A 23,009-nucleotide genomic window follows, 5' to 3' on the forward strand; every position below is an offset into this window, starting at 1 on the left:
GGCAGTGACTTCATCTCTTTGTTCCCTCTGGGAAGCAGAGCGGTGGCACCGAAGGTCCTCTGGCAGCTCCCATTTAGTCCTTGCAGGAAAGAGGGTTTTTGTGGCTCCTCTCCAGGCTGTGGAGCAGGGGGGGAGCAGGCTCTGTGTTTGGTGAACATCAAATCTTCCCCTTTGGAGCTTTCCCTCCCTCCCAGTCCCTTTGTGAGGGTGTGGTGGTTCACCAGCACCAAGGGGCTCCCCATAGTTTGGTCATGGAAGGGGAAAACACCAAATATTTGCCATCCCTGAGCTGGCAGCAAAGGAGATGTGGAGGGGACAGGGGACTCCTGCTGTCTCTGTGCCACAGCCAGAAAAATGTGGGAGCCATGCCCAGTGTGGCTCTGGCCTGGGCACTGGTGTCCTCAGCTTTGGCTCGGAGTAGGGCAGTTCCAGATGGAAACCAAGGAGGAAGAGAATCCCAGACTGCTTTGGTTGGGAAGGGACCTTAAATCCCATCCATCCCACCCCCTGCCATGGGCAGGGACACCTTCCACCAGCCCAGGTTGCTCCAAGCCCCGTCCAACCTGGCCTTGGACACTCCCAGGGATCCAGGGGCAGCCACAGCTTCTCTGCCCAACCTGTGCCAGGGCCTCCCCACCCTCCCAGCCAGCAATTCCTTCCCAAATATGCCAAAAAAAGGGCAAAAACCACGAGTGGTTGGGATTTATGGCAGTGGCACAGATTGAGCCTTGTGCCTTTAAACATTCAGGGGGAATATCAAACAATAAAACATCCCAGCAGAGCTGTTACACTGCACACCAAGGCAGAAATATTTGAGCTGGGGGTGCCTGGGGTCTCATCACTGGCACAAAAAAGGCTGAGGGAACGTTCCAGGCTGGCAGAGGTTCATCCCAGAGCAGCTGGGGGAGCTTTCAAACCCTGCACATCCTCCCTGAGCAGGAGGAGCTGCTCTGCTTGGGGTTCAGCAGCACCAAGTGCCATGAATTTCCTTGTGTGACAGGGGCTGAACCCATTCCCAGGCTGTTCTCTGGGAAAAGGGGAAAATTCACCGCTGAGGTTTCACGGCAAATATAAATTTGGGCTCCTGTAAGATTTTAGGGGTTTTTTTTTGCAACCTGTTTCGAGTGAAATAATTCCTCTGGGATCAGCCTGGAGGGAAATACTGCTGGGTTTTAGAGGAGAGGAGGGTTAGATTGGATATTAGGGAATATTTCTCCACTGAAAGGGTTGTTCAGCCCTGGCACAGCTGCCCATCCCTGCAGGGATTTAAAAGCCCTGTGGATGTTGTGCTTAATTAATATATTATTTTTCTTTTTTTTTTGCCTTTAATTTATGCTCTTCATCAATATTTCTGCTTCTCTCATTGACACTGGGAGTTGTAATAAATGTTGTTTTCTCTGGTAGCTCTCCCTGGAATTTGATAGGACGAGTGGAAATGCTCTCAGATTGCTCCAGGAAAGGTTTAGGTTGAATATTAGGGAAAATTTCTTCCTGGAAAGGGTGGTCAGGCATTGGAAGGGGCTGCCCAGGTGGAATCCCTGGAGGGATTTAAAAGCTGTGGCACTTGGGGACAGGGATCAGAGGTGGCCTTGGCAGTGCTGGGGGATGGTTGGACTCGATCTTAGGGGGCTTTTCCAACCCAAACCATTCCATGGTCCTATGAAATAACAAATAAACCCCCTTGTAGAGGGATAAATGTGTTTGGAGTGCTGAAATCCCAGGGCTCCCCAGCAGGGCTGGCATTCCATAAAACCATTGTGGGATGGAGCAGCTGGCTCAGTTACAGGGAAATGGTTTGAACAACACTTTTCCCCTCTCTCCCTTTGCACTCTTTGTTTCCATCAGGATATGAAAAGCTTAATATAGAGCTGAAGTGGAGCTTCTCAAATGAAGAAGGCCCAGCTGGCAAAATACGTTGTCTGAAGCAAAATTTGCCCCATTTTGAATGCATACATTAAAATCAAAGCTTGTTGGTGTGTTTGCATGATGATATTTACAACTCAGTGCCAAATGAATACTCTTATGCTATTTTAATAAACTTAATTTTATTAAATGCTTTAGTTAGAAAAAAAGCAGAATTTATATATTTTGTATTATTTTAATATATTGAATTGAAACTCCACCACATGTGTTGAAGAGAAATCATTGTGTTTTAGTAAAGCCTCGCTTGGGGATGGAGTTTAATTTTATAATCTAATTATTTCAAATTAAACCTTTGTGGATATTGGGAAGGAATTGCTGGCTGGGAGGGTGGGGAGGCCCTGGCACAGGTTGCCCAGAGAAGCTGTGGCTGCCCCTGGATCCCTGGGAGTGTCCAAGGCCAGGTTGGACAGGGCTTGGAGCAACCTGGAATAGTAGAAGTTGTCCCTGCCCATGGAATGGGGTGGGTTTAAAGGTCCCTTCCAACCCAAACCATTCCAGGATTCCATGATCTGCCTGGCACAGGTGGCATGTGCCATCCAGCCTCTTCTCCTCCCTGTGTCCAGGGGACCAGGTCTGTGGCAGAGGGAGCTTTTTGTTGGTTTATTTTTATGGAGAAAGCAGCTCCGTGGTTAAAACCAACCTCCCCCTGTTCAGTGGGGTGGCTGAAAAAGGTGCATTTTGGGTAAAGGTTAGTTTTACTAAAGGTTTGGAGATCCAGTGTTAAGTTTTTGGACTTTTCCTCCCCTTTTTGGTGTGTAAGATCACCTGGATCTCCAGTGAGCAGCACACACCCAGCCCCAGCAGGACTGTGGTCACTGTTCATCCAGCCCACACCATTTTTTAAAAAATGATTTCTAGGACCAGGTCACAGCAAGAGGTCACTTGAAACCTGATTTTCACTGTAGCAGCAGGTTCAGGGTGAGTAATTCAGGTGATGTTGTGTAATTAGGGCATGAAAGATGAGGCTTGTGCTGAACGTGGGGATGAACCTTCCTCGAACCCGTGGCCGTTCTGCAGCTTTGTGTTTGTGCTTCCTGCAGTCAGACCACTGGAGAGCTGAGCTTGGCCTGAGCCCAGCCTTGCATTAGGTGAAAAGCTCTGGGGGGTTGGGGGAGAGCAGCTCTGAGCTCCTGGGGAGCATCATCCCCCTGCCAGCCCAGCTCGGAGCAGCAGCTCCCGAGGAGGGGCAGTGCCAGCTCCCAGATGGATCTCCTGCAGTCACCAGAGCTGGCCCTTAAGTGCCTCTGAGGAGCTGAGCCAGGAGGTTTGGGGATGAAAAGCCTTTGCAGAGTCATCCCTGGCTGACCCTGGGTGGGCTCTGCCCTGGGCTGGGCTGTTGGCTCTTGGGGTGGGGTAGAAATGCCCCTGAAATGCCCCCAAAAAGCCCCCGGCCCTGGAGAGCAGCCAGGAGGGTTCTCAGGGGCACAAACACCTTCCCAAAGCAAGAGTCAGGCTGGGAATAACAGGGATGCTGCTGGGAATGCTCCTGGGTGGCCAAGAGGGGCAATTGTCCCAGCCCTGGTGTGTCCCAGCCCCAGTGCCCGTCCCACCTCCAGGGCTGGGGCAGTTCTGGGATCTTGGACAGGACACGGAGGGGCTGGAGCATGTCCAGGGAAGGGAAGGGAGCTGGGAAGGGGCTGGAGCAGCAGGAGGGGCTGAGGGAGCTGGGGGGACTCAGCCTGGAGAAAAGGAGGCTCAGGGGGGACCTTCTGGCTCTGCAACCCCCTGACAGGAGGGGGGAGCCGGGGGGGGTCGGGCTCTGCTCCCAGGGAACAAGGGACAGGAGAAGAGGGAACGGCCTCAGGCTGTGCCAGGGGAGGCTCAGGTTGGACATCAGGAGGAATTTCCTCCTGGAAAGGGTGGTCAGGCCTTGGCAGGGGCTGCCCAGGGAGGTGGTGGAGTCCTCATCCCTGGAAGTTCTCAAAAACACATGGATGTGGCACTTGGGGACACGGTCAGTGGTGACCATGGTGGTGGTGGTTGATGGTTGGACTTGATGATCTTTTCCAACCTGAATGATTCCATGACTCCACATTGACTCCCCCAAGTCCCCCAGGAGTTTCCCCTGGCTGTTCTAGGGGAGGGTCATGTTGGATACTGGGGAAATTCCTTCCTGGAAAGGGCTCTCCAGCCCTGGCACAGCTGCCCAGGGCAGGGGTGGAGTCCCCATCCCTGGAGGGATTTAAAATCCCTGTGGATGTGGCACTTGGGGACAGGGGGCAGTGGTGGCCTGGGCAGACCAACAATTGCACTTGATGACCTCAGAAGTCTAAGACTTCAGGCTCAGAGAGGGAAGTGAACAATTGCAGCAGACAAGTCACTAACTGGTGATTTCCACCGTGTTTAATACATTAAAAACATGTTCAAAAATCAACAAAGCCAAATCCCCCTCCCCCAAAATGGCACCCAATAGGAAAAAATAATTAGTTTGGGGGGCTTTTTATGGTGTTTCATTTGCTTGTTTGTTTGGGAGGTTTGGTTTTGGTTTGTGTGTTTCGTTTTGTTTGGTTTGGGGTTTTGTTTGGGTTTTTTTTTTTGAAGAAGAAGCAGCTCAGTAAACCAGAACTTTTGCAAAGGGAAGTCCTGTAACAGCAGGAAGCCACTCCAAAATGCTTTCTGGAGAAACCAATGACTTCAAACTCTCTTGACAACCATAGCAAGCTCTTCACACTTTAATAAGACAAAGAATTGGTCTTCTCCAGTCATTGTGAAGATTAAACAGAACCTGCTCTCTTTTGTGCTCACTGTGGCCACACATTTCCTTTATCTGCTTGCTCGCTTTATTTTCTGACTCATACATTTATTTTTAATGGGAAAATAATGTTTTGGAATTATCTCAATGCTGTTTTGAAAGTGCAAACCATGGGGTGGGGAGGCCCTGGCCCAGGTTGCCCAGAGAAGCTGTGGCTCCCCCTGGATCCCTGGAAGTGTCCAAGGCCAGGTTGGAGCCACCTGGGCTGGTGGAAGGTGTCCCTGCCCATGGCAGGGAGCTGGAACTGGATGGGCTTTAATTTCCCTCCCAACTCAAACCATTCCAGGATTTTCTGGGTCTAGGACAGGCCCCTTTTGGTTCGTTTTGGTTCCATGTTAATTGGCAGATGACAAATGACCCTCCCTGCTGGGAGGAGTGGAGATCAATCAGCTCAAGGCACAAACAGAACAATTAAAAATCAGTGGCTTTGCAGTCATTAGAGGGCAAAATTTCATTAATGTTAATAACTGTGGAAATTAAGGAACTAATGAACCCTATTGATCTCCAGGAGGAGCCACCTCAGGCTCTGCTTCCCACGGCCCACAGGGATGGGGCCAAACATCTGGGATAAGTTCCTTGATGTTGTTTTGTAGTTGATGCTGATGGTGAGGGTGAAAATCAGACTGGAAAAGGCTGGAAAAGCCCTCCCAGCCCACAGAGCCCACCCTGTGCCCGATGCCCACCCTGTCCCCCAGCCCAGGTGCCACGTCCAGCCGTGCCCGTGTTCCTGTGGGATAAATGGGAGCAGTGTGTGCTCCAGGGCTGGGAAAGCAGAGCTGCCTGTCCTGCCTCTGCTGCTCTGTGCATAAAGAGATTTATGTTTGCCATAAAAGCAGCCTTCAGGCGCTTCCATCTCTGTGCAATCATTTCAGCAGCTCTTGTCTTGGGGTTGAAAGAGGATGAGCTCTGCCTTCCCCCCAAACCTGCCCCATTCCCATCATTTCCCTCTCCCTGCAGCTCAAACAGGACCTTGGAGGTGCTGAAAGTCTTAGCAAAGCATCCTAATTGCCCAGCAATGAGGAGTTTTGTGGGTGTGCTGCCACCAATCCCTCTGTTTGCTGCAGGCAGGAGTTCCTTTATTCCTTAATTTAACCTGGTCCCCATAAACCTGCTCTCTGCTGCCTTTCCTGGTGGGACTGGGATGCCAGGCTGGAGTGGTGCCCTATGGTGTTCTGCTCCACCCCTCAAATCCCAGAGCTCGTTTTTCCAGTGCTGAGGTGCCACAGGAGATCAGGAGTTCTCTGCCTGAGCCAAAAAAATAGCAGGAATGGGATCAGTGGAACCCTCAACCTCTCATCACCTCCCTCACCAGGGAGGCTCCTCTCTCTTTGGATGTAAAAATGAAATGTGAGGTCCTTCAATTGTAGGAATCATCCTTTGTCCATCACCTGTTTTTCCCCATGGATGCAGGATCAAAGCATGGAAAAGCAATTTGTCAACAGTGATCGTTTCCCACCATCCTGCTGTTCTTTCAAAGACACACTTGGACCATAAAACTTCTTTGTGTGGAATAACTGTGTTTGATAAACCTCAGCCAAGTGTTTGTTCATGCAAAGCAATAATCTGTCCTGAGTTTTCCCTCCGGGAATATGGAATTCCCAGCACCGTAGACAGAACAGGTTTCCATTGCCTTTGGGTAAAATGATCAATCTGGGCCTCTTTGGCATGAGAAACTGGGAATGGGAGCAACTGGAGCAACACGTTGGAGTCTGTGGCACCAGGGCTGGGGTTTTAGTGATGGGAAAATTAGGGAAGTGAACGAATCCCCTCCCCTTTCAGCAAAGGATCCGTGTGTCCCAGAGCTTTGGGTGTGCTGCTTTCCCTGGAAATACCCAGCTGAGTTGGTGCCCAGTGCTGGAAGCTCAGCTTTCAAACACAAACCTCGGGAGTTTCTCCCAGTTTGGGTCTATGGAATTCTTTCCAGTTCTGCCCTTGACCAGCTTGTCTTTCTGAATCAAGGAAATCATGGATTCATGGAATGATTTGGGCTGGAAAAGAGCTCCAAAATCATCCAGTCCCACCATCCCCCAGCACTGCCCAGGCCACCACTGACCCCTGTCCCCAAGTGCCACATCCACAGGGCTTGGAAATCCCTCCAGGGGTGGGGACTCCCTGGACAACCCTTCCCACAAAGGAATGTTTCCAACATCCAACCTAAACCTCCCTTGGTGCACCTCCATTTCCCTGTGATTCCAAATTAATCAGATGCTCTGATTTCACTGGAATTAATCTTTATGGATCTGTTGACAGGCTCCAATATTTGCTTTCATCAGGCAGAAGGAAGGAAACCAAAGTCTTTTGCATGGTTACAATTGCCAAGGAAACCACTCCACTGTTTCCACGGCTGGAATTTCATTTTTCCCTTTGTGTGGCTGTTGGAGAAGTGTCTGATTACAGAGCAGAAACTCTCCTAGGCTCAATGTATTGCTTGTCAAAGTCTTCATCATTTGATATCAGTTTATCCACCACCACTCTTCTGGAGCTCGTTGGAGCTGCTGCTTTTCATTTCTGAAAATATGACCCTTGATGGAAACCCCTGAATTACAGAATTGCCTGGATTCAGGATGTTTTCCAGCCATCTCAGATCTCTTCTAAAATCACCTTTTAACTAATTGTTCTCTTAGAGCCTTTATTTTAAAATAGGTTGCCCTGAAGATTTTTTAGAGTCTTTACTGAAGATGAGTCGCTCTGAGGAATTTCTAGTGCTTGAAAGATTTTACCTAATCAAGCAGATCCTAGAAAATCATGGGATTCTGTTAAAAAATCGGTGTTATTTGTGGAAAAGCAGATTGCTGAGCATGGCAGGGTGTTTAAATGAGTTGTAGCACGGAAATATAAAGAGCAGCTTTCCAGTTGTCCAGGTAAACTTCAGGTTGCCTGATTTTTCTCGGGTGTCTCTTATTTCTAACCATCCTTAACATTCCAAAAAATATTTTGTTGAAATTTTTCCAGACTTGAACGCTGAGGAAAACTGAGGGAGTGTTGATGCAACCACTTTTTAAAGCAAAGAAAACCTACAAATCTGGGTCTGAAACTTTCCCAGACTGGCACAAGTCCCTGCTTTTCATTGTCTCACTCCTGCCAGTGCTTGGAGAAGTCCTCCCATGGTTTCAGGACTTCCTGATGGGGGTCACAGTTTTCTCCTCTGTCAGACAAGGAGTAGAATCACAGATTCATGGAGAGACTCCTGGTCTCATCCAGCACGAGGCAGTTTTTCAGGCTAAGTCGAGGTCAGGCTCCATCACTGTCCCCTGGGGATGGGGGTTGGTGGTGACCAAGGTGGGGCTGGGTGGTTATTTGGGCTCAGTGACCTGGGAGGGCTTTTCCCACCTTGGCAATTCCACAGTTCTGTGATTCCTTGGGTGACTTGGAGGATTCTCATGGCATTTTGTGGGAAGAGTGGGAATGCTGGGATCGGTGCCCAGCGTTTCCAAAAGAGACCCTGGAGACAGTGACGTGCCTGGGAGGGAGGAGGAGGAGGAGGAAGGCTGGGATGGCCACAGGCCATGGCACCATCCCAGGGGCTGTGGAGGGGAACCACAGCTGGGGCTGGGGCTTCAGGAGAAACAGGGGAACTTCCCCCTGATTTGGAAATCCTAACTGGGGAGCACAGTGAGCAGCCCTAGAGTTAAACCAAACCTAACCCCAGCTTAAAGTTAGCCCTGGGTGCAGGCTGTCCCCTCTGCCCTCAATAACCAGGTTTGGGTTGGGTCTCCTGAGGGTTCCAGGTGTGTTTCAGCTCAGAGACTCCAAAACAAAGCCCTGATCCAAGAGGCAGCTGCTCCCAGTGCTCCTTTGGGGAGCAGCCAGTGCCTTCCCCGAGGAGCTGGGGGGCCCTGTGGCAGATGGATCTTGGATTTCAACCCTTTCCAAACCCAGCTCCCTTTTCCCCCCTCCCCGTGTCTGCACACGTGTTAATGAGCCGTGGTTTGAATCGGCTCCTGATCTGTGATTTTTAATTCAGCCTGTAATGGCCTTTCAGAGGGGCTTTGTGTTGGAGGATATAATTCAGGCTAATTATCCCGGGGAAGTTTTCTGAGCACTCTGCTGGCAGCCCAGATATCATCTCCATTCTCCTCTCCCTGCTAATCACTTTGGATGAGCCTTTCTCGCCCTGACCACGCTCAATTTTGGCGAAACAAACGCTTCAGCCCCAGTTATCAGGCAGCAAAACGCCTGAGAAATCACATTATATTCAGCAAAAAGCCTGGGGAAGCACAGATTGGCCCCTCAGAGAATGGGCAATAGAGGATTTTTGTATTGTTCATTTTTCTTCTGTCACAAGATCCTTCATCTTTTATTTTTCTCTCCTGTATCCCGGACAGTCTCTAATCCTTTTCCGGGGCCTGGAGTAGGAGGTTATTTTTCAGTTTAAAATGAGATAGGGCTAAACCCTCCAGCCTGCTGTGAACATCCTTGTCTGCCTCTCTTTTCTCTTTTAACTCCTTCACACAGGAAGCACAGAAATCCAATTTGCACGTTCAGGAACCTGGCCCTGGCTCCTGCCATCCAGGCTCCATTCCCTGGGAATGGGGCCTCTTGTATTCCAGAGCTCAAATAAGCCAACATTAAAATTACTTAAAAAGAGAGTGCAAGGACCCCCCTTTTCCATGGGGTGAGGATAAATTGTGTGCATTTGTGGGGACACAATCCACACAAGTCCCACCACCAAGCTCCTTTTTTCCTTCTCAGCATGCACACGGGATTTTTATTCTTCTCTGGGATGAGTATTTGTGCTGAACTGTGATTGAAATATAGAGAATATGATTTAACACTTATTGGCCATTTGAAGCACAGAAAATTCCTGTGGACTTCCAATCCCTGGGAGTGTCCAAGGCCAGGTTGGATGGACATGGAGCAACCTGGGCTAGTGGAAGGTGTCCCTGCCCATGGCAGGGGTGGCACTGGATGGGCTTTAAGGTCCCTCCCAACCCAAACCAGTCTGGGATTCCATGATTCCATGAGTAATGGAGCCATTTTCCCTAAAAGATTCCCACACATTGTCCCTTTGACCCCAAAGTTTCTGCATGTGCACACACACAGTCTGTGGCTGGGGGAGTTCTGCAGGTCAACAACACATTTGAGGAAGAAAAACCCAATTTTCTTACTATAATCCCCTTAAATATATGTTCTTGCAGAGTTCCTTCCCCATTTGGGAAGCTGAAGTACTTCATGTCAAACATTTGGGCATGCTGTAGGTTTTTGTTGGTACATTATTCAGTGCAGTGGCTGGTGGTGCTGTGGAAGGACCACTGGCCACCCCTGGAAGTGTCCAAGGCCAGGCTGGATGGGCTTGGAGCTACCTGGGCTAGTGGAAGGTGTCCCTGCCCGTGGTATTGGATGAGCTTTCAGATCCTTCCAACCCAAACCATTCCAGGATCCCATGATCAAGCTCTGGTTTTGCTGAGCCCAGGGACACCCTGCAGGGTCACCCAAGTGCTGCTGTGGGGACAGACCTCGACCCCCTGTCACCCAGAGCAGGGCTGGGTGTGGTGACCAGGCCTGGGGAGAGGATTTATGGGTGGGGAGCTTTCCCAGCCCCCTGAGCCACTTATCTCAGCCCCACAGCCTGTTTCCCAAGCAGGTTCAGTGCAGCTGGTCCATGCAGGAGGGCTGCCCAGGGAATTCAGGATTTCATTTGCAGTGTCAGCTCCTGTGACAGCTTCATCTGCCACCTCAGGAATTGGCTGCAGCAGCTTTACCTGCCAAGATGCTTCACAGGCTGATTGTCTGACTCTCCTAGATGTTCAAACCAGCTCTTCTTCTCTAAATGAGTGTCATGTTGGGCTTTTCTTTTCCCCCACAAAGCTACAAAACTCGGTTCCATTTAATTGCTCCTTTAGCTCCCTGAATTGCCCCTTGTTCTCCCAGCCTGGTGACGACCCCTTTGGAAAGGACCAGCTCCTGGCTGGAGAGGGAGCTTTGTTCTCTCTCTCCCTGGTTCTCTCCCCACTGTTGGGGGTTCCTGAATCAGAAGGAATGAAAAAGAAGTGCAGAGACATTTGGCAGTGGGAGCACAAAGCCCTGAAGGAAATGAATTCTCCCTATTAATGGGATTTGGAGGGAGAGCAGCAGAGCTGGCCCTGGGAACACAGACAGTGGTGGAACCATTTGTGCAGCACAATCTCCATCCCTGGACAGCAAAACATCCCAGCTGGCTGTGCTGGCAGCCACAGCAGCCCTCTGGGCAGGACCAGGAGATGGGCAGGAGCTGCTGGAGGGGCTTTTCTCTCCTTGGGATCCATCCCCAGGGAAGGGGGCTTTGGGGACTGACTGAGGGATGTGACACCTCGAGATTTCTTCTTTCCATGAACCCTCAACCCCTCCAAGCTGCAGCAGGAGCTGAGGGCACTTGTTGCTTCTTGATGAGTCTTTGCAGTTGCTCAGAACGAAGAGTTAAAAGGACATTTCACTGATTTGTTTTCCCTCAACGCCATCCCCTGGTTTTACCTCATTTATTTTCCCCTTCCTCTTCCCCCTGACAGAAAATGGCCCCTCATCACCTAAAAGTGACCCTTCTTGGTCATCAGAGGACTTTCTGCTCATGCTGTGGGATGGATAAAGTCATAAAATCATGGAATTGTTTAGGTTGGAAAAGCCCTCCAAGACCACCAAGTCCAACTGTTCCCCAACACTGCCAAGGCCACCACTAAATCTGTCCCCAAGTGTCCCATCTGTGGGGCTTTTAAATCCCTGCAGGGATGGGCACTCCAGCCCTGCCCTGGGCAGGACAACCCAGAGCCTTCCTGTGGCAGTATAATTTTGGGGCTCTTACCTGTGTGTATATTTGCTTTATTTTTTTATTATTTATAGCTTTTATTATTTATTATTTTTGTTATTTATTATTTATACCTGCCAAAGAGCAGGAGCACCCATGACCACATTTTTCAGCTGCTCAGGTCATGTCAAGCTGATTTAAATTTCAATCCATTGCTCAGTGTGGATTTATCCTGCACGGGCAGAGGGAGGTTCAAAGGGCTTCTCTGGTCACCCCAGAAATTTGGTTGGGGAAAAAAGCAACACAGAGATGATAAAAAAGAACCAAAATAAAGCTTTTTATGCACTGCTGGCTGTGGGGGCTCCATATTGTGGCACCAGCAAAGAAAGAGCAAAAATTTGCTGATAGTTTAATTCATGAGCTCTTAGTGCTAAAAGTGCCAAAGGGAGAGAGGGAATGGCAGGAATTTTTGGGAGTCTCTGTACTTGGGAGCATCTGTTGGAACTACCATGAGCATCAGCTGGATTGTGGGTGATGAACCACAAAAAGTGGGGTGTTTTTAGGTTTCTCCTGCTAAAAATGATGAGTTTTTTAATGACGGTCCAAAACGACGGAGAGAAGTGAGTGGGAATCCTGGAGCAGGATCCCATTTAGCAGGAGCTCTCCTGGGGGATCTCTCCTGGTGGATGCAGAGGAAATAAGGGGCTAAAAGCAGGGAGTTCTTAGAGAGGCCCATGAGCTGGAAAAGGCAGAGCTCCCAACCCCCTGAGCTCCCACATCCCCCAGTTCATTCCCTGTTCCAGGGCTGCCACTCCCAGCTCTCAGAGCACTAATGGAGACCCATCAGACCCTTCCACATCTCCTCTTGCCCTGGGAGAGGACTCATGGCAGAGCCCCAGGGCAGTGCCTGCTGTCCAGAAGGAATTTTCCCAGGATTGCTGCTCCTTAGAAGAGTGCCCAGGCCCTGAGTGTGACCATCCATCACCTTTAGCTCAGCCTACCACTGTTTTTCCACCCTCAAACATCCCGCTTGGATGAGCTGGTTTACTGCTGCCTTTCACCTTTTTCCATTTTCCCAACTTGGATTTCTATTCCCAGCAAAATCAGGGGGTCTCAGAGCTGGGATTTCATAGTGGGAATGAGGGCAGCTGGGCTCAGGGATTCCCAAATTAGCTGTGCCTCCAGCATATGTTGCAGGTATTTGGTGCTCCAGCCCAGCAAGTGGCTGGAGCAGAGCAGTCTGTCTGGTTTGTGGCCTCATTAAGTCATTGCTGGGCTGGATTGAAGCCTCTACCCCATCAATCATTTCCCTAAAAACAGTGTCAGAAGAAAACAAAACACGAATTAGGAGGGAGGTGCAACAAAACTCCGTGATGATGGTCCTATTTTTGTGTTGCATTTTAGGGTTTTTCATAAGCTGCAGATGATATTTGGACTTTCTACTCAGTAATTCAGTTTTTGCTCCCAAATTGGGAGGAGCAAAGTGCATTTTTTTTTTTCCTGAGGTGGACCACAGCACAGAGGTCTTGTTGAACACTGCCCTGCTCTCAGGTGGGAAGGGTAGTTGTGTGTCAGCCCTGTTTGGCAGCTGCAGTAGAGGGATTGAAATTTAAATCAGCTTGACGTGACCTGAGCAGCTGAAAAATGTGGTCATGGGTGCTTCTGCTCTTTGGCAGGTATAAATCATAAATAATCAAAATAATAAACAATAAAAGCTATCAATAATAAAAAAAATAAAGCAAATACATACACAGGTAAGACCCCCAAAATTATACTGCCACAAGAAGTCCCTGCCCAGGGCGGTGGGATGAGATGGGCTTTAGGTGCCCTTTCATCCCAAACCAGTGTGGGATTCTGTGATCCCACACATTCCAGGGCAAAACCTCCTTCCTGCTGCTCCTTGGAATGGTTCAGGCAGCAGAAACAGGGATGGGTGAGCTCTGACCCCACAGGACGGTGCAGCAAAGCCAGACAACGCCTTGGACCGCCCCACATTCCGGGCATTAACTCTGCCAGGCTTCATTTGGCATTTTGACATAAACCCCTGAAGAAGAAATGAAGAAAACCGCTGCTGGCTGGGCAGTCAGTGCATGCAGCAGCAGCTGATTGCCTCTGGCACCCCCAGCTCCCTCCCCAAAGCCGGGCTATCGACCCTGCTGAGCTTGGTTAAGAGCAGGACAAATTATTTTCGGCCTCCTCTCGGAGCACTGGGTTGGATCGATGGCAGTTCTCACTTTCCCGGCTGCTGGTGACTCGCTAAAACCTCTCTTTTCAGGCAATTAGAGGAATGAATAGAGGAACAAAACAAGCTGTTTTCTCCTCGCTCCGCCAGCCGAAGTGCCAGCCCTGGATATATGGAATGTGGTGCCGAGCCACGGGATGTCACAGCTCTGAGGGTGTGGGCTGTTAATGCACATTAAAATAATGCTCTAATATAAGAAAGTGCTCCAAATGCTGCCAGGTCTTAGCTGGAAAATGCCAGGGTGTCAATAATGGGCAGAAATCTGTTATTAAAAGTGATTTTTCAGCCTGACTTCACACTCGGTGTGAGCTGGCTCAGAGCTCCCACGGGCACGGGCAGTGGCACGGGCAGTGCCCACCAGCTCTGAGGGGGAGGCAGGAGATGTGGAACTGTGGGTTTCTGCCTTGACTCACCTCGGTTTGAACGAGGAAAATCACTGGACTGAGGGTGGGGTTCTGATTTAAACACTGAGGGGACCCTCAGACAGGACACGGAGGGGCTGGAGCGTGTGCAGGGAAGGGAATGGAGCAGCAGGAGGGGCTGAGGGAGCTGGGGGGGCTCAGCCTGGAGAAAAGGAGGCTCAGGGGGGACCTTCTGGCTCTGCAACCCCCTGACAGGAGAGGGGAGCCGGGGGGGGGGGTCCTTGCTCCCAGGGAACAAGTGGTGGGACAAAAGGAATTGGCCTCAAGTTGCATCAGGGAAGTTTTAGGTTGGGTATTAGGGCAAATTCCTTCATGGATAGGGTTGTCCAGCCCTGGCACAGCTGCCCAGGGAGGTTGTGGAGTCCTCATCCCTGGAAGTTCTCAAAAACACGTGGATGTGGGGACGTGGTCGGTGGTGACCATGGTGATGGTTGGACTTGATGACCTTTTCCAACCTTAACAATTCCATGATTCCACACTGACTCCCCCAAGCCCCCCAGGAATTCCCACCCTCCCTGTCCCTCTCCAGGACCACGAGCTGCTGTTCCAGGTCTCTCTGAGCCTCGTGCCTTCCATCAGATTCCCTGCCCAGCCCCACAGTGGAGCTCCCTGGAATCCTTTAGCTCCTATTACAGCACGAGTTAATAATATTTTCCCCAAAGCCTCCTTTTAATTAATGTGTGTTTTCATTTTCTGCCCAAGCCGTGACAAATGGGGGGTGTCAGTGGCTCATTCCTGCCATGCTCCATTTCCCAGTCACACCGGATTTTTTTCCCAAGGTAATTCATTTCTCACTCACACAATACCCCGTGGATTTGCTTTGTTCGGGCTCAGAGTGTTATTTGTGCATAAAAATGGTCGTGGTGCAGTGTTTGAAAGGAGGGAAAAGGGATCTGAAGTGTGCAAAGAACAGAGTGAAGATAATGTGTGGTTCTGCAGGGAGGGAATTAAGGAAACCTGCTTCTTTTCCCCGCTTTCTGAAATCACTGAGTAGAATTCTGCTTGTTTTCTTTCCTTAATAACTTCTGAGAGGTTTTTCTGTCAAATTAGTGTTTGCAGCCTGATTGGCACTCTGCATTCCCACAGCTCCAGTGGCACACGGTGATCAGCTTGGCCAGGGAATTCCATGAGACAGTGATGGAGAGGTTGGACTGGAAAAGCAGATTGAGCTTCTTGTAAATGCAACAGCATCCTACAGGGAATAGATTCTCAACTTTAGAGTAAAAGTCATAAATAAAAGAATTTTTCTCTCTTCCCTCTCGAGATTTTTCCACAGCCAACAGCTTTGGTTGTCAAGGCTTTCCTACAAACCAGCAAAATTGCTTTATTCCACCCTGGCCTCTTCCAGCCCATCTTTTCTGGATCTACCTCATCTCCAAACTGTTTTCCCCCCAGCAGGTTGATGTGTGTGACACCTTCCACACCCTTATTTCGATTTCTTTGTCCAAGCCCACGGATGGATTTTTTAGGTGGATTTCTTTCTTCATCAGTTTTCCAGGTTCCTGGCAATTTTTTTGCTCTTCCTCTCACTTACCATTTTGTTGCTGGTATCCCAGTGGGATTTCACCCCAGCTTCCATTATCCAGGAACAAACCAGAGCAGGGACCACTAATCCATCCTTTATTTCACAGTGTGTTCACAAACACAGCACCCAACAAAGCTGAGATTTCATGGGGGCAGTTTTGGTGCACATTTACTATTTTCCCACTGTAAAATCATCCCTGAGTTCCTTTGAGGCCCAAAGTCTGTGGGTGAATCCTTGTGTCTGTCACTTCAGCTCCTGGAGCTGGGGAAGGACTTGGACCTGGTTGGAGTGAGGGCAAAGCCATCCCTTCTATGTCTTGGTTTTATGATATTATCCCCCAGCATAAATCAGCTGCTCCTTTCTCTTAAGCTCTTTTAAACTCAACTGAGCCCCTGTTTTCTTCTGCAACTGCTGTGACAGGAAATGAAAGGAGCTAAAATGAGAAAAAATACCGAGGAATTTGCACCGAGGAAGTGGCAGCAGTGGAATGGGAGCACAGAGCTCCCCACTCTGCCAAGGCTGGACCCTTCTCTGCCTTCCTGAGATCCCACCAGCACCTCCTCCTTAATTCCCACTCCATCTCCTCCATCTCAGTGCCGTGTCAGTCCATTTTCTGCATCCCAGAGCTGTGTCACTCCATCTCCTCCATCCCAATGTCCTGTCACTCCATCTCCATCCCAATGCCCTGTCACTCCATCTCCATCCCAATTCCCTGTCACTCCATCTCCTCCATCCCAATGCCCTGTCACTCCATCTCCTCCATCCCAATGCCCTGTCACTCCATCTCCTCCATCCCAATTCCCTGTCACTCCATCTCCTCCATCCCAATGCCCTGTCACTCCCTCTCCTTCCCTTTTCTGGACACTTTGCTCTGGCTTTGATGGCCCTGAGGTTCCTCCAGTTGGGCTCCCTGGAGACTCTTCCAAAATAGAAGCAAGTAGGGGGGAAAAAAACCCTCCTAACGTGCTTCTGATGGAATAAAGGACAGAAAAGTGATCTATTGCTTTGTGTATTTTTCGTATCATGTGCTCATGACACTGTTTTTTCCATGGGCTAAAAATACATCCCATAACTGTGGAATGGGTCCCAAGGTGCTGGTGGCTGAGCTGATGGATAAGCTCAGACCTGAGGAGCTCAGGCTTCCTTTGGTTTCTGTCTTCAGAGGAAGTGTCTGGTCCCCGGCGATAAAATAAATCTAATTTTTGGCATCAAAAAATAGAGGTGTTTCATAAAAGAAACCAGCCTCCTAGAAATATATTAGTGATCATGGAATGAGTCATGGAATCATGGAATGGTTTGGGTTGGAAGGGAAATTGAGGATCATCTTGTTCCACTCCCCTGCCATGGGCAGGGACACCTTCCACCAGCCCAGGTTGCTCCAAGCCCCGTCCAGCCTGGCCTTGGACACTTCCAGGGATCCAGGGGCAGCCACAGCTTCTCTACCCAACCTGGGCCAGGGCCTCCCCACCCTCCCAGCCAGCAATTCCTTCCCAATATCCCATCTAACCCTGCCCTCTGGCAGTGGGAAGCCATTCCCTGTGTCCTGTCCCTCCATGCCTTGTCCCCAGTCCCTCTCCAGCTCTCCTGGAGCCCCTTTAGGCCCTGCAAGAGGCTCTCAGGTCTCCCTGGAGCCTTCTCTCCTCCAGATGAACCCCCCCAGCTCTCCCAGCCTGGCTCCATGTTACAGAGGGAATAAATGACGTGTTCACCAACATCCCTTGGTCTCAGTTTAAGTTCAGAGAAGGAGGGAGGGGAGAGGGTGGTGCTGCTAAAACCTTGCCTTGGAGCATGTATGGAAATTTGGGAGGGGACAAAACCCACACCTTAATGCAAACAGGTGCCTGAACCCTTCAAAATAATTTCTACCCCAGCCACACAAGTGTCTGTGAAACCCCTTTCCTGGCTCAGCTCTGGGACACCCCTGGGAGAAGTTTGGCTGCCAGGAACAGCTCATGGGGAGCTGCAGACAGTGAGGGTTTGGGCAATAACTTCAACCCTTAATTACAGAGCTGACACTGCTGGTTTATCTTCTCAAAGAATTGAAAGCCTGGCTGTCCCCTGGGGCTCCAGGAGCTCTTAGACATTCCCAGTCCTGGCTGGGATCAATGGCAGCAACCCATTCATGCACAAAGAGGGCTGGGAGGGAGGCAGGGGAGCACCTCTAATGATCCCTCTAATGAGCATTAATATGGGCTCCTGTTGAAGAGGGGAGTCCAGCTGGACATGAAGATTTTTAGGGAGCACCCTTTCATTCAGGGCTGGGAGCCCCATTCCCAGCTGTGCTGCAGGATCCAGGATCACTCCATGGCTACTTCTTACAATATAATTATAAATATTAAGGCTAATCACGAAGCTGTAACTGGCTCTTAGAGTGAAGTTTGATTTTTTTTTTACCTGCAAATGAACTGCAGGATCTTATTTCCCTTATTAGAGCTGAACTGCTTTAAAAAAAATCAATGTGAATTTTGCCTGAATGTGAGGTTGGAATAAACCTCCCTCCACCCACATGTGTGTCTGAGCTGCCAAAGTGCACCTTGTCCTCACCCTTCAGACAGTGTTTGATCATTATTACCCGAAAGATGTGGAAAACAGACAATTAAAACTGTACAGCCACCCAGAGCAATTAGGCTGAGAGCACTCCCAGGGTTATCTGACAGCAATTACAGGTGCTGGAGTGGTTTTTAAGGAGTGTCTCCCATCTGAAATATGGAATGAACCACTCCAGTGGGTGTTGGGGAGAGACTGAGGCAGCTCTTGGTTCCTGTCCTGGAGGATTAGCAGCAGTTTTGGGGCGAGAGGGTGAAATCCATAACTGCAGTTCCTGCCAGGCTGAGAGGCAGCAGGGACAGCAGGAGGGCCAGGATGAGCCTGGTGGGGTTGTATTCCCAGGATTGCTCTGGCTCCAGGGTTTTCCAGCTCAGGGCTGTGTGGAGCAGTGGCCTCAGGCTCTGCAGCACATGGATTTAATTCCAGGCAAGGGCAGTGGTGGTCTGACTGTGTAGGCAGCAATTAGGAATTCAGGCAGCCTGAGGTGAGGCCACTTCAACCTTGACTTCAGAAAAGTCAGATTTGAGCTTTTTTATTGCAGCACTCGAGGAGAATCACAAATATACCCTGAGGGAGCTGCTCTGGCTGGGGCTGAACAGACTTTCTGGGTGTTGTTCTCTCCAAACAGCTGGAGTGGGATGCCAGAGAATCCCAGGATGGTTTGGAAGGGACCTGGAAGATCATCTTGCTCCAACTCCCCTGCCATGGGCAGGGGGATTCCTGGTAGGAATCTCACTGGGAGAGGTCCTGCTGCAAAGTCCTTCCCACCCCAGGAGTCACTGGGAATTGCAAGGGTCAGGGCTGTCTCAAAAATTGGAAATATTCCCTGTATGAGATCATGTTTTAGTAGGGCCTGGAGGGGCAGGACACAGGGAATGGCTTCCCACTGCCAGAGGGCAGGGACAGATGGGATAGTGGGAAGGAATTCCTGGCTGGGAGGGTGGGCAGGCCCTGGTACAGGTTGGGTAGAGAAGCTGTGGCTGCCCCTGGATCCCTGGAAGTGTCCAAGGCCAGGTTGGATGGGGCTTGGAGCCACCTGGGCTGGTGGCAGGTGTCCCTGCCCATGGCAGAGGGTTGGACCATCTGACCCTTAAAGGTCCCTTCCAACCCAAACCATTCCATGGTTCTCCCATTGTATGATCTGACAGCAGTGACTGGGATCTGCTCAGCTATCCCAGCTCACTCAGTTGTCCTCTCCTCTGGGAATTCCATGGATGGAAGCATTCTGCAGAAGCAGGAATGCCCATCAACGAAAGGCCCCTGGAATTCTGGTGGTAAAGGGAACACACTCAACCATTCCAGCTGAACAAAAAGGCAGAAGCACAGGGGAGCAGGGCAGGGGTTTGGACTGTGCATTCCAGCTCGGGGACTGTGAGCCCCCCTTTGGGTACCCACACTGTTTGATCCCCAATGCACCCATTTCCTGGCCCCTCAGCACCCCAGGAGGCAGCTTTGTTTCCAGGAGCTGAGGGAGCTGGGCTTGTTGACCCCACAGACTCCCCTCAGCTTTCCAGGTGCTTTCCCAAAAACGCCCCGGAAACGTCGGGCGCAGCTGAGAAATCTCTGTTCCCCAGGAGGCTCCTGCTCTGGAACACGCAGGGCACAGCTTCACACACGTGTTGGGAGGGACCAAGGTGCTCCCTGGGCAGGAGGAGCAGGTTCCTGAGGCAGGGAGGTGTTTGGAACACCCAGAGGACGGGCAGGAGGCACGTCTAGGAGTGAGCAGAGCCGATGAGCTCCTCCATCCCCCGAGCTCCTCCATCCCCCTGGACAACGTGGGGCTGAGGTGATGCCAGAGCTCTGGGTGGGATCTCAGAGGTTCTTCTTCCCCTTCCACCCTCCTGCCCAGCCAGGGGTGATGAACATCCCAGGTCTCCATCTATTCCCGGTGCCAATTCCCAAATCCCCGCGGTGCAGGGAGGGAGAGAGGCCCCAGCCCCTCTGAGGGACTGGATGTGTCTGAGCAGCTCTGCATCCACCCCTTTCCCAACTGTTCCCTGCCTGAAATGGAGCCTCTTCCGAGGGATTGAGGAGTCACAAGTGCTGGATTAGGTGGGGGCTCCCACCTCCTAAGGGTCCCTGGGCACCAGGGAAAGAGGGAAAGAGGGATCTCGGGCTGAGGCTGAAAGGCCAAAATTTTATGACAGAACCAGGAGTTTACTTTCCCTCACACTGATGGTGTAGACAAAAGCCGTGGCCTCTGGCAAAGGTTAATCAAAATGTATAATTATATAATGTATAATCCAAGCATTCCCTATAATTAAGAAAGGATGCCTAATGAATCCAGCTCCCAGAAAGTGTCCACGCACTCAGTGCACCCCTTGCAAGGCAAGGTATGGGAATGGCTGTGTTCTCCATAACACCACCCAGTGATGCACATTAAACAGCTGGAAATGCTCTGGAATGACTGGAACATTTGTATTAGTTCTCCCTCTTACTGTATTATCTTAAAATTCTGCTTTATCTAACATTCCTCTGGCACTAAAGGGTAAAGAAAGGAGAGTTTTGGTTCAATTTCTCAGGGCTGTTTCAGCTGAGATGGCTCAGGAACGTTTATTTTGCTGTAATGACGAGCCCACAGTGTGTTTGTTCCCCAGAGAACAGGCAGATCTGTTCTTTGTCTTTCCCTTAAATGTAGCTGTAAATGAGGGAGCACGCGGGGAACTGCACTCCCTCGGGATGCTCTGCTTTGTCTCAGATTCCAGCAGAAGATGTTGTGTCAGGCTCCAGCTTTATTTCCCCCCGCCCTTCCAGCTCAGGTGTCAACGAGTTTCACCTTGTCCATCACAATTTAAGCTCCTGATAACATCTCCTGGAGGTGTCTGGAACACTTTGGTAGCTCAGCCATCTCCGCAGCCGGGATGAACCGAACAGCCTGGAGTCTGGCTGGCTGCTCCAGAAAACTCCCCGATCGTTATCGGCGTTAAAAATACCGACAATTAGCGTCTTACTGCGGGAATTTGGGGGTCGTGAGAACTGTTATCTCACAGGCACGTTGTTTGAGCCCTTCTTGCCCCCATCCCGCTGCCGCGTCCCCGGCGAGTGTTTGTGCCGGTCCCACTCCCCTCCCAGCAAACGCGGAGATATTCATTTGTCACCAGCAGGCAGAGGAGCCCCCGCGGGTGTGATAAACAGCTCAGGAAGATGCTGTCTGTCCGTGTGCCCGCGGAGGGAAGGGATGGAGAGAACAGAACCCCGTGCGAGCAGCAGCTTCTCCCTCCCCAAAATGTGACCGTGCGAAGTCACCTGTTGGCCAGCTGGGTTAAAAAAAACTATGTATTGTGGTTTTCCGGAGCCAAACCCGGACTGAGGGGATACAACCGGGGTCGTTGGGGTTATTTCCCTGGCCACAGCCGGGATCCGCGGGACCCACGGGGCAGGATCGCAGTCCCAGCATCTCCCCCGCGCCCAGGGATGAGGGTCCCGGGTTCGCCCAGGGATGAGGGTCCCGTGTTCGCCCAGGGATGAGGGTCCCGTGTTCGCCCAGGGATGAGGGTCCCGGGTTCGCCCAGGGATGAGGGTCCCGTGTTCGCCCAGGGATGAGGGTCCCGGGTTCGCCCAGGGATGAGGGTCCCGGGTTTGCCCGGGTTTGTCCAACGGGGGAGGGCTGGAAAAGCGCTGGAAAAGGGAAATTTTAGCACAGTTGCGAGGAAAAACCTGCACGGGGGGAGAGGGAAGGGTTCATCCCGGTGCATCCCGGCCGCCCCCCGCGCCCCTCCGCGGCACCCCGGGACCCGCAGGGAGGGACGGACGGATAAAGGCGGACGGAATAAGGACCCCCAGACCTGTTGCCATGAGAGCACGTTTTACTTGGCAGCCCGCGGGCGGACGGGACGGGCCGGGCGGCTCCGAGGCCTCCGGGATCCCGGGAATCGTCCGTGGGACGGTTTTTAAGGAGGAAAAAGCTCCGAGCCGAGACGGCGGCGTGTCCGCGGCGTGTCCGGGCGCTGTCCCGGGGCCGGGCGGTCAGTACGGCCCCACCACCACCGCCTCCACCTCCTTGGACGGCCGGCGGTCCTTCACCAGAAAGTTGATCATCCCCTCGGACTTGATGAGCAGGTTGCAGCCGAGGAAGAAGATGCCGAAGACGACGGTGAGGGCGAGGACGCACATGACGGCGATCTGCACGACCCGCATGATGTACAGGCTGCGCTCCTCGGCCGCGCCGCTGCCGTCGGTCACCACGGAGGCGGCGGTGCAGCAGCGCAGCGCCCGCTCCAGCTCCAGCGCCGCGCCCCCGGCCCCCGCCAGCAGCCCCGCCGCCGCCGCCGACGAGCCGTTCGGCCCTCCCGGGAGTCCCCCGGCACCGGGCAGCGCTCCCGGGAGCCCCGCCGGGCCGCTCGTCCCGCCCGGCAGCCCCGCCGAGGAGCCGTTCATCCCTGCCGGCATTCCCGAGCCGCTCATCCCGCCCGGCATTCCCGAGCCGCTCATCCCGCCCGGCAGCCCCGCCGCCGCCGCCGCCGCATGCAGGCGGGCCGTGCCGGGCCGGGCTGAGCCGTGCCGAGCCCACCCGAGCCGAGCCTGACCGAGCTGAGCCCACCCGAGCCGAGCCCGAGCGAGCCGAGCCCACCCGCGCCCGCGGAGCCGCCCGCCCCGCCCCGGGGAGAGGGAGGGGGCAGAGGGAGGGGAGACGGCTCGGGGGACGGGAAGGAGGGTGGGAGTGGGAAAGGGACGGGGAGGGGAGCGGGGAGGCGGGAGAGAGAGGGAGGGGACGAGTTTGGGGGTGGGAGGTGGAAGAAGGGAGGGGAGAGGGTTTGCGGGGCTGGAGGGAGGGTTGGGGTGGGAGGGAGGAGAGGAGGGAGGGGGAGAAGGGGATTTGGGGGGCTGGAGGGAGGATTGGTGTGGGAGGGAGGGGAGCGGGAGGGAGAGGAGGGGGTTTT

The 23,009-nt window shown here is 51.9% G+C and overlaps 1 protein-coding gene across 1 annotated transcript; it reads right to left on the reverse strand.

The window, feature by feature from the left end:
- Positions 1-21,928: 21,928 nt before the first annotated feature.
- Positions 21,929-22,635, reverse strand: RPRM (reprimo, TP53 dependent G2 arrest mediator homolog). Its single transcript, XM_051810229.1, has one exon. It carries the CDS (start codon positions 22,558-22,560, stop codon positions 22,096-22,098), a length of 465 nt encoding a protein of 154 aa, XP_051666189.1. The 5' UTR covers positions 22,561-22,635; the 3' UTR covers positions 21,929-22,095.
- Positions 22,636-23,009: the final 374 nt, after the last annotated feature.

This window comes from Manacus candei, unplaced genomic scaffold (genome assembly GCF_025592945.1).
Source record: "Manacus candei isolate 608988 ecotype Guabito, Panama unplaced genomic scaffold, ASM2559294v1 h1tg000077l, whole genome shotgun sequence".
Taxonomy (NCBI): domain Eukaryota; kingdom Metazoa; phylum Chordata; class Aves; order Passeriformes; family Pipridae; genus Manacus; species Manacus candei.